Raw genomic sequence first — 12266 nt, forward strand, 5'->3', positions numbered from 1 at the left:
CATTTGGCCGACATCTACTATACTGTATATACAGAGAAATGTGTTGAAAAAAAAAATTCTCTCCGTAAAAATAAACAGGGGGGCGAATAATTCTGACTACAACGGTACACATAAGTGCGTGTGTGTGTGTGTTCTTACTCCATCTCCATCTTCTTCATCTTGTTGTTCATGCTGTTGAGTGCAAGTTGTGTTTCATCCTTCAGTCGTTCAGCATTTAAACACCTCTGATGAAGAGCCTCCATCTTCCTCATCTCAGGCTCTCCAACTCGGCCTTCTTTATAGACCTGCAGCAAACAAATTACGATTCATTATTCTTAGTATTTAGCATTTGTTTACTGCCATACCCGCTTCATTGGCTATTACATGACAGGTATAAATGAAACATTTAACATAATTTCACAAATACATTCATTCGGCTTAGTCTCTGATTTATCAGAGGTCACCACAGCGGAATGAACCGACAACTATTCCAGCATATGTTTTACAGCAGGGGTCACCAATCTCGGTCCTGGAGGGCCGGTGTCCCTGCAGGGTTTAGCTCCAACTTGCCTCAACAAACCTGCCTGGATGTTTCAAGTATACCAAGTAAGACCTTGATTAGCTTGTTCGGTTGTGTTTGATTAGGGTTGGAGCTAAAATCTCCAGGACACCGGCCCTCCAGGAACAAGTTTGGTGACCACTGTTTTACAGCATTTTATTATGTGTGAACAAAAATATCAGCGTTTATTTCCACCTTTTCTAGCTCTTCCTCCACAGCTTTTCTCTCCCGGTGGGCTCTTTCAATCTGCGTCTCTTTATCAGCACATTCCTGAATGCATAACCAGAGGAAACATGTTAACGCACATTTAGCGGCGGCTACATCTGAACGCATCTCTACATGTGCTGATGAATGGCTCACCAGTTGTAAGGCAGAAAGCTCTTCAGCCATACGATGAATCTGAACATTGCACTGCTTACGGACACTCTCAACCTAGAAAAGGAAACCATTCAGAACATTGAAGTCATACTCAAAGATGTTCAATGTAAATACATGAACACAACAAACTAGCTCAATGTCAAAACATTAGACTTAGAAATCACATTGACTTTTATACAAGCTTTTTATGACTGTTGAAAGGTTTTTTTAAGGGGCAGTTCACACAAAAATTAAAACCGTTTACTCACACTCAAGAAGTTCTAAACTTTAATGAATGGAAAAAAAGCAGCTATTAGCTGTGTTTTCATCCACATATTTTGAATGCAAATTTATCACTATAAAAATTATTAATGGAAACACCATGATGTGCATAAATTTCTTATATAACAACATAGTAGGTTCAACCTTTTACCTCGTAAGAAAAAATGCACAAACTACAATGGAACAACATTTACTGAACAAGAAAACTTTATTCTCTTTGACTTATTGGATGGAAATGGTGCTTAATTCATAAAGGTTTTATGCAATATTCCATTTGTGTATGGATGGAAGCACAGCTATCGACATGTATAGTAGGAACAAATATTACTATGGGTTTCAATGGATGCTGTTTTCCAACATTCTTCAGTATATCTTCCTTTGTGTTCAACAGAAGAAAAAAACTGAAATAGATTTGGAACAAGTGCAGGATGAGTAAATGATGACAGAATTTTCATTTTTTTTTTGTTGAACTGTCCCTTTAATATGCGTTCTATACATTTGCAAAATATTTGTTTGTAAATTTAATTTGATGCAGACAGAAAAATAAAATGTCTAATCTTTGACCCATCAAAAAAAAATCAAATAAAATAAATCTTTTGTCTGCACTGTCTGTAGATCACGAAGGATTAAATCGGGGGTCACCAATCTCGGTCCTGGAGAGGCGCTGCCCCTGCAGAGTTTAGCTCCAACTTGCCCCTATACACCTGCCTGGATGTTTTAGGTATACCAAGTAATATTTTAATTAGCTTGATCAATATCTCAATGATTTTGATTAGGGTTGGAGCTAAACTCTGCAGGACACTGGCCCTCCAGGAACAAGTGTGGTGGCTGGCTGGGATAAGTCACCCCAAAATAAAATACACATTTATGATCATATATTCACCCTTTACTTGTTCCAAACCTTTATGAGTTTCTATCTTCTTTTAAACTCAAAAGAAGATGCTTTGAAGAAAGCTGGAAACCATTGACTTCCATAGTTTTTGTTTTTCCTACTATGTAACTTAATGGTTACAGGTTTTTAGCTTTCATCATAAAATCTTCCTTTGTGTTTAACAGAAAAAAAAAGAAAGTCATAAGAGTTCATAACCACTTGAAGGTAAATTCGAATAGTTTTTTTTTTTTTTTTTGTGGAACTGTGCCTTTAAAAGTCATGTCAGTGAAATTAAAATAAAGTAATAATAATGATAGTTGAGTTGATTTTATGTTCTATATATTATTTTAGTATTGTTCAGATATTCTGATGAGTCATGAGACCGCAGTGTTCAAAAGAAACTCTAGACGCACCTGATCTCTGTCATCCTGATGAAGGCGGTCGAAACGCGTAGGCACAGTTTTAAGGTCAATAAAGGCATTTATAATTTTAATATTAATAGTTTTTTGAGTGCCTTGGACTTATTTTTGCTGTTTATTCTGATGAATCCCTTACCCAAAGAGCACTGATAAATTAATTAAGCTAGCCCTGAGCACTTTTGATTTTGCTAAATTGGTTGTTTTTTTTAAGGGAGGAGCTACTCTATGTCCCGCCCTCTCTTTCAGTTAAGATTATGTCAAGGATTGAATAATAAATGTACATTTCAAAGCTAGGATGGGAGCAGAGCCTAATTGAATGTGCTTGAGACTAAACCAGTCAACTCATGTTTACTCTCATGTTTAGTGTTTCTGCAGATTTTACCAAAGTAAATTCAAGACTTTAAGACATTATAAGGACCATTATGAAAGAAATTTTAGACTCATACAGGGCTAAACGCTAAGGTTTTTTTTTTGAATATTCCAGCTGAAAAAGATTTTTATTTGCCCCATCAAAAAATGTATTATAATTTAATAATAAAACAGTTGAATAATTTTGTTATTTCTTAGCGACGTCTTTTAAATAATGTGCCAAAACAAGCAAGCTCTAGTTATATACATTCAGCTTTCTCAACATAGCCTTTGTTTAAAACAAAAAAATAGACAAATTAAAAACAGCCTGTGCAGGGCAGTGTCCTCAGCAGTAAATACATGGGGAACTTTTAAACAAATGTAATATAAGTAAATTAATTAAACCATTTTGGTAAATAAAGTTCAAAAATTACTTTTTTTTTTAAATAAAAAGTTGAAAGTTTAATTGAAAATGAAGAATCAGGGTGAATCAGGGTCCTTCCGCATTCTTTAAATTTTAAAGGTCAGTACTGGGCCAATACCCCCATAAGTGGTTCTGTTCTCTCATCAGTTGGAATAGAATAACGTTTGCATAGATTATGATAGAGAGATTTTTCTTTTTTCCTATGATTACTGACATGTGCAGGAACCTAAAAAATTAATTACAGCAACCTAGACCACACAGAACCTAAAAGGTACACTTACAAACTTGAGTTTACAAAAAAAAAGTGCCTCTTTTTTGGAAGGGACTATTATAACACAAACAACATATACAATTATTTTAATCATTTAAAATAGTTTTTTTATGAAAACTCTAAGGTTTTTTTTTAAAATGATACTAAACTCTTGCATTAGCACCTCTGCATGTGGATTTGGGAAGCTTTTAAATTTGGGTAGGTAAAATCCAGGCAGAAACACCAAAATAGCGCTTGACTTTAAGAGGTTAAAAAAGATTTAAGGCCTACAGCACAATATTTCAGTAAATTTAAGACTTTTTAGGCCCTAAAATTTTGTTTTTGAAATTTCAAGACTTTTTAAGAACCTGCGGACACCCTGATTCTATTGTCTCCAGTCTTTGCATAATTGAAGAACGCTAGCAGTAATCACCTCTTTCCTGGTGCGCATGGCAGCATTCTGGATGAGCTGCTTCATGGCATCCTTCATCTTCTCCAGCTCTTCTGCTCTTTGTTTCTCCCTCAGCTGAGCCTACAGGAACACACACACACACACACACACTGATTTGAACTGATGTTATAGTCAGCTGTGATGGGGTTTGTGGTTTTTGTGGAGCGTGACCTGTTCTCTTTGAAGCGACGCCTCTTCGGCCAGCTGGATGGAGCTGCGGAGGCGACTGAGGGCTTCAAATTTCTCATCTTCCAGAGAGGAGCAGCGGCCCTGCAGTTCACCAACCTGCCTCTCGCAGTCCGTCTGCTTCCTGCGCACAGACTCACAGTCCTGTGTCGCCGATTTGAGTCTGCAAAACAACACATGAGCAATTCCATGTAAATGTCAACCTTGCCATGAAACAAAAATATGTTTTTACCAAAACAGCAAAAACCCTAAGTTGTTTTGTAGGCTTGTGTTTTAAAGTACTGTAAAAATACTCAAAAATTTCTCTGCCAATGTTTTCAAACAATCATATTTGTTTTACCGAAGTCACACAAGTGGAAATTTCACATCTATCACATCTATAACAAAGCTTTTTTCTCATCAATTCAAAAAAGTAAAATAAAATAAAATGTTCAACTTTATTTAAAACATTTTTCTACCGTGAGCTAACACTTATCCTTTTGATTAGCATAGTTTCTTTTGGGTTGTGCAGTTTAATTCACAAAATTTCTACAAAGCATGTATACTGTAAACTAGGGTTGGGTGATGTCAATCAATTTAACATTGTACAATGTCTAATGTGAAAAATTACGATAGACGATGGCATCGTCATTGTAGGCAGCGGTGAATAAATTATTTATGAACAACTAATTACTTCATAAGAAATGTATTATTTGTAGCCTACCGTTTCAACTACCTGACCCACATGGTCTCTGTTTTACCCATAACCAAATCATAAATAAATAAAGATAAGTTACACATAAATTACAACCTGTCAATCACTTTTTCCTCATGAATAGACATGATCTGTGTCATTATAAGGGCGTCGACAAACTTGGTTGCTAAAAAAGGTGCACAACCAACAGCAACCAACCAACAGTATCTGAGGTTTTCGCTAAAACTACTAAGTACAAGCATGAAAGATTGAAGCAGTGTACTGATGCTGTGACACGTCACCTGATGGATTCAAAAGATTGAACAGTTGTTAGATAGAGACAAGATGAACTAAATATCATGTTTAACGACTATAGTGAGGAAGCGATCCAGCGGTACATCCTTGATAAACTGTCCGACGTGCACTGCTTTCTGGGGTTTTGTGCTCAAAGCACTCGCTGACTGCTGAAGCTCATACATGCGCATACACTGCAGCATATGACAGTGTGTGTGTGTAGTCATGCGATGAGCATTTTCAGCAGTATAGTTTAGACAGAGATCTTTTTCGAAATCCTAGGTGAAACGTCAGTGTGGACGTGGATCATTTTCCTTCTAAAATGCCATATTAAAACTAAGACATATTAGTGTAAACGAGGCCGTGTGTATTTTTCGTGAGCGGGTTGCTGCTGTGACGAGGGCGGAGGATCGCGATGCTGGCTCAGTATCGTGATGTCTATCGTCCATCGATGGACGATAGCATCCTTTATCAACCCAACCCTACTGTAAACTCGCGTAAGTTTTTGGTCACATCCCTAACGCATGTTTATTAGCCTCATTTGAAATGAACAAAATGTTTACAGATTAATATTTTTCTGATCCCATAACTCTGTGGTTAGTTGCTTTAGTAATATATAAACAGACGTGTCAATATAACATTATTGAATGCTTTCTGCAAAATTTCTGTTTTGAGTTTTTACTGCAAACGTCACATCCATAACCCTGGAACTGCTCACATCCATTATTTTTACAGACATGGACAAAATTGTTGAAACTCTTTCATTAAAGAAAGAAAAACCCTCAGTGGTCATTGAAATAACTGGAAACTGAAAAAGTAATAATAGAAAATAAACTAATAAAAATTAGATAGTGCTTTCGAATACTGTGATTCAACAGAAGCATGACTAAATCTAACTAATGAAACTGGCCTGCACTGGTAGAAGTTGCGTTAAAATCATTGATGCTAATAATTTTGTGCAATTGCTTTGGAAATTTACGGATCATAAAATCCTGTTGTATATCACAGCGTCCAGACGATTTTCAAATTAACGTACTTGTGACGTGTGTGTCTGGACATATGATCTTATGATCATCTGAATTTGCACATACTGTAATGCACATGTTTGTCTTTACAGTTCTACCCTTAATGATGCAATGCAAATACTGTTAACAGTTTTTGCCTGAAAGAATTATAAAGGCTGAATTTGTTTTGTTCATGGAATATACATGCTGATATATATACAATTTAAGCCAGATGACCTAGGATGATTTTGCAAATGCACTGCATAAAATATAATAAAAACAGAGCAAAGATACAAATGAAATAAAAAGAACCAAACCAACTTTATGGTTTTCCAGGGAATAGTCACATGTAAAATAACACTGTTCTTACTTAAAAAAAAGTCTTTACTGTGACAGTTTAACTATTTTGTTTGACTGTTAAATATACAAATGTACTTTTCCGTAAAACTGAAATGAACACTGGTAAATTTCACCTGGCCTCCAGCTGGCTCAGGGCTGCTTGTAGTTGCTGTAATCTCCGGTCAGACGCTTCTTCTCTACCCTGAGCCTCTGCTGCATCCTCTTCCTGCATGCACGCACACACACGCACACGCACACACACACACACACACACACACACACACACACACACACACACACACACACACACACACAATTTTATTACAAAACCCTTCCATAAGGACACAATAATAGCAGCATTCATAGCGTCTGCAAGCTGGCTTCTCTCACCCTCCTCTGCATCTGATCCTGGACGTTCTGCACGAGTCTGTTCATCTCCTCCACTTTAGTCGCAGCAGATCTCTGATCCAGCTTTGCTTGCCTGAAACATCAAACATATACAAATCACACAACCTGCCCAGGGTAATGCAGTGGCATTCCAGTTGCGGCTGGAAGGGCATCCGCTGCGAAAAAAAACGTGCTGGATAAGTTGGCGGTTCATTCCGCTGTGGTGACCCCAGATTAATAAAGGGACTAAGCCGACAAGAAAATGAATGAATGAATGACAACCTGCCCAATAATTTAATGCAATCTGTGCCAAAACTGATCTTCCCAAGTTTGTATTAAGAGTGATCTATATATTACATTTATATTCTGTTATATTTATTCCAGCTTTTATACATGTTTTAAAAAAGCATTTACTAAAACAAACAATCGAAAGAAAAAAAACTGAAAAAAAATGTTTCCTTGATGTTTTCTGGCAAATAATGTAAAGACTATTTAATATAACTCAAATTATAACATAAATCATCAACAACAACTACATAAACTAAATTGGTTGCACACTATACAGGAATATCTGTGTAATAGGTTCAAAAATACACTACAAAAACACTAAAAGAGCAGTTTTCAATCTTCTAGATTAAAAGTGACTTGACAACAGTTGTGCTCCAATGCCTGAATTACGATCATATAAGTGAAACAGATCTACACTGTAAAAAATACTTATCTTACTTAGAATTGTCTTGTTTCTAGTTCAAATATCTAACAACTACTAAATCAAGACAAAATAAATTATTTTAGGCCTATTCTTGACAAGCAAAACACATTGTCTTGTTTTTAGAAATAAAATGTCAAAATTAAGTGAGTTTTTCCTTAAAACAAGCAAAGCAAATCTGCCAACAGGTTAAGCAAAATAATCTTATTTCAAAGGGAAAGCTAGATAATTTAGCTTGTTTTAAAGAAAAATTCACGTAATTTAGACAAATTATTTCTGTTTTTTAGATATTTAAATTGGTTTAATGGGTGGCATGGTGGCTTAGTGGTTAGCACTGTCGCCTTAGAGCAAGAAGGTTGCTTGTTCGAGTCCTTGCTGGGCCAGTTGGCATTTCTGTGTGGAGTTTGCATGTTCTCCTCAGGTTTCCTGCAGGTTTTCTGCTTTCCCCCACAGACCAAAGACCTGCGGTATAGGTGAATTGGATGAACTTAATTGGCCGTAGTGTGAATGTGAGAATATATGGGTGCTTCTCAGTACTGGATTGCGGCTGGAAGGGCATTCGCTGCATAAAAAAATTGCTGGAATAGTTGTCGGTTCGCTCCGCTGTGACGACCATTGATAAAGGGTAACTAAGGGACTAAGCTGAAGAAAAAAAAAATGAATGAATGACTGACTGGAAGTACTTCTTTATTGTCCCTGAGAGGGGCAATTTGATTCATAGCAATACCCAACACAGAACACCACACATATACATAAAAGTTAACAATAAACATTAAAATGAATCATAATCAAATAAAATGGTAATTATAAAAGTAAACAAAATAATTAATAATCAGGAGTATCCAATGTACATAAGCAAAATACAACTAATTTGCACTAGAAACAAGACAAACACTTAAAAGGGCACCTATTTTACCCTGTTTACAAGATCTAAGATAAGCCTTGGGTGTCTACAGAATGTGTCTGTGAAGTTTCAGCTCAAAATACCCATCAGAGAATTTATTACAGCCTCAAGAATCTGTCCACTTTGGTGTCTGACTACAGTGTAGCTGTTTTTGTAGCCTGTGGCTTTAAATGCAAATAAGCTGCTTCTCCCCGCCCACTGCTGCCAAATGCATGTCTGCTTCTCATCATGCATTACACATCAGATAACCAGCAGGCAGTGACAGAGATAGACACGGACGAAGCTGAAATACAGCTCGTTGGTCAAAAATACCAAGTTAGTTTATTTTATGTATTTGTGGTGGAGTTTATTCAAGCCTTTCTGAAATGATGAGACACACACACACACACACACACACACACACACACACTAGCGTTTACTGACACCATGTGGCCGTGGTGATTATAACATAGTAAAGAATTACAGCGATTTTACTGTCTTTATTACAAACCTGCTCTGTTTCAAAAGGTTTTAAACTTTTAAAGCTTGTAAAAATCACAGAGAGCTTGAACAGCTATTTTAATCCCAGTTTACTTGCTAAACAAATGTTCTGTAGATATTGTGTATACATGTTATTATAGAAACATGGTGCCTGTCAATCAATTCAGCGGGTGGGGAAAACCGCACTCCTACGTCACATGGCTGTGGGCCTCAAAATCACTGGCATTTCGGTCCTATCTTAACGCCAGGAAATAAAAAAAGAGACTTGTTGGGTTTATATCACTTCAATATGACTGTGAACACACTATGTATACACACACTTCGGTTCAAACAGCTTACAAAAAGTTGATTTTCATCATAGGTGCCCTTTAAGTAGGTGAAGCAACGTTTTGCAGTGTAATGTCAGAGTGAAGTGATGAACAGTACCTGAGTTGTCTGCGCAAGTCCTCCAGTTCAGCGCTCTGCTCCGCCACAGTCTTCACAAATTGCTGATTCGTCTGAGTGTGACAAAACAGACATGAACGCCGGCCGGGCATAACGCCAAACACACACACACTGCACTGAAATCCACATGAAAGATGGTCGAGGGGGGGTTTAGAAGTTGAGGTGTGAAAAAGCTGTGGGTTTGAGAGCTACACCACTCATTTAATATTGATGAACAGAGTAGTATTTCTCTCCACACACACATATACACAAGGCTGAACAATGAACAGCACTCACACAAAGGTGATGTTCTGACTAGCACAAGCAAATGTATGTGTGTGTGTAGTTAAGACAGTAAAGATTAGGCCTTTAAAACCATTACATAACAACTGACTACACACAAACCCTCTTATGGCACTGAAAGACCTATTATAAAGTGGTATGAACATATAAAAAGATTATGGCAGCACATTTTGGCCAATTTGAATCGGATTGGGCAATGAAAAGTTGTTGATAAGATCATATAAGAAAGGGAAGCACAAATATTTTCATTAGGGCCAAAAACCAAATATTATTGAGAGCCTTGTGCCGAAGGTAAATATACCAAACCATTTTACATTAAAGTTGGGTAATTTCCTAATTTATTTAATAATGTTTCAAAATAAATAAATAAAAACATTGCTGTAAATCATATTAATTAATGCAGTCTAACTTTTTAAATGATAACCTAATGCAATAAAAACCTAAACAATCACTTTTATAACACAGTGGAGTTCAATGCTGAATACACTAGTCAAGCAGAACCTGCCTTTGCTCACTAAAGTCTCTGCATTGTTGGGTGACATAAATGAACAAAATCTGATTCATTTACATCATTTAAATGGATAATTTCATTTAGCTTTTAACAATAAAACAAACAGACAAACAACAAACAAAGAGTTAAATTAAATTTGAATTGACGATCTCTAAACCATCCCCATCTTATTCCCTCTCTTCTTAGATTAGATGGCGGGCCAAATCAAAGGTTAGCATGGGCCAACCTCGTTTGGCCATCTCTGATATAAGTGATAATACACTGAAGGCACTTGGCCATTATCACACATAAACAGGGTTTACAGGGGTTAATTAAAGCTCATATAAACTAAGAGAGTGATATTAACATAATACTGCAGGTTATATTTAAAGTTACATGTTTTTATTATTGAGATTTTTTTATTGTTAATTTTCTGTGTTAATCTTAATGTTTAAGTCTATTAATTGTCTTTTAATGGTCTTAAATAAATATGGTAAGTATTTACATTTTTTCATTTTATTTTTAGTTATTTTTGTTTTACTTTTATTTTTTATTTTTCCTTGGTAATTAGTTGTAATAATAAAAAAAACACTTTAAATTCAGTTTTTCTGCTTTTATTATGTATGAGTTTAAGTAAAAAAATTATATCTGTTTTATTCTGTAAATATATGATAAAATAAATAAAATTAGTGTTTAAATTATTTTATTTTAATACTTTATTTTTTAGTTATTTTGCTTATTATTTCACATATAAATATACATTGAATTCATCATTCATATACTCATTTCTTATTAGGGCTGCACAGTATTGGTTAAATCTGATACAGCAATATGTTGTTTTTCTGTGATATATATATATATATATATATATATATATATATATATATATATATATATATATATATATATATATATATATATAATGCAATATATTTTGTTAAACTTGGAAAGATTTTTTGGTCTTTATTTTAAGGTTCAATTCTCACTCTAAGCAAACCATTTTGACTTTTGCTTAAGTAAACTCCTAATTTGCCCCTTATTAAAAGTTGTTAGGGTAGTTTATAGGGATGTAGAATAAGATCAAACAGAATATGCAGTTTATAATACTAATTAACAGTCAAAAGCTCAACAACAAGCATGTCATAAGCATCTAGATAATAGTGAGAATTGGTCCCTGAAGTGTTACCAATTTTGGTTGATTGGGATGATTCTGCAGGGAAGTGAATCATGCATAACATGTAATAAACACACTACGAGCATAGATAAATGCAACAAAGCTAAGATAAAAGTGAAAAACAGTGCATGTATTATGGTTTTGTATATGTTAATGTAAAAATTACACTGCAAAGTTAACTCAACATTGCATATCTAAGTGATGTGACTATTGCAAATGCGCACATTGCAATATCGATGCAACCCTAATTCTCATCTCTTTTAAAATTAAAATATTATTAATTTGATGTGTAGAAATTAATCTAAACATGTCTGAAAAAAACACAGTCTTACCGAATCCAGTTTCTGATTGGTCAGCTGAAGTTTCTGGGCGTGTTGTTGAAGCTGTGCCAGCTGACTCTAGAACAGCACAGTGATTGTCAGTAAATGCTTCAGACAAAGTATTTCAATAATTAATCAGTGTGTATTATCATAGCTTCAAGCCACAATTAATCCAATATTTCGCAGCCAAGAGCTAATATTGAATTCATATATTCAAATAATTGAGCTGAGCATGCCTTCTGGTTTATGTATAATTGTGCGAAAGTGCTGGGGGTCTGTTTACTCTGTTAACTGTCTGAATGTAGTTCAACACTGCCCTCTGGAGTTCATTGATCGCATTACACATACCAAGAATTAGAATTAGTCAAGCGTTCAGAGAAAGACGTCTCGTCTGTACAACAAAAGTGTTTTAAAACCTTTATCTCAAGCCTGAGTTGAATAAGTTCTTGAATACACCCCCACCACCAATCACACAAACAAATACCAAACACTTCAACAAACTATTGAAAATAGGGGGGGTCATTAGAAAATGTTTTCAGCAATATAGTAGAGAGTGAAAAAAATAATGATTAATTATTTTTCATGATTATAGAAAAGGAAAGAGGAAAAGAGTTGACCAGAAATCCTGAATGATCTGGAG

General features: G+C 35.3%; 1 protein-coding gene across 7 annotated transcripts in view; it reads right to left on the reverse strand.

Annotated features, from left to right (window-relative positions):
- The window catches only part of sclt1 (sodium channel and clathrin linker 1), a 30378-nt gene that overhangs the window by 5379 nt on the left and 12733 nt on the right, over positions 1-12266 (reverse strand). For all 7 annotated transcript variants that reach the window (XR_012405482.1, XR_012405483.1, XR_012405484.1 and 4 more), the window contains exons 9-17: positions 11639-11704; positions 9343-9413; positions 6827-6917; positions 6571-6662; positions 4112-4289; positions 3923-4021; positions 899-970; positions 734-808; positions 139-284 (exon numbers count right to left, since the gene is read on the reverse strand). Coding sequence is in view for 4 of the 7 variants with exons in the window: in XM_073949398.1 (XP_073805499.1) it covers positions 139-284; positions 734-808; positions 899-970; positions 3923-4021; positions 4112-4289; positions 6571-6662; positions 6827-6917; positions 9343-9413; positions 11639-11704 (890 nt within the window). In the remaining 3 variants the exon portion in view is untranslated. The remainder of the gene's footprint in view (positions 1-138; positions 285-733; positions 809-898; positions 971-3922; positions 4022-4111; positions 4290-6570; positions 6663-6826; positions 6918-9342; positions 9414-11638; positions 11705-12266) is intronic.

This window comes from Danio rerio, chromosome 1 (genome assembly GCF_049306965.1).
Source record: "Danio rerio strain Tuebingen ecotype United States chromosome 1, GRCz12tu, whole genome shotgun sequence".
Lineage (NCBI taxonomy): Eukaryota > Metazoa > Chordata > Actinopteri > Cypriniformes > Danionidae > Danio > Danio rerio.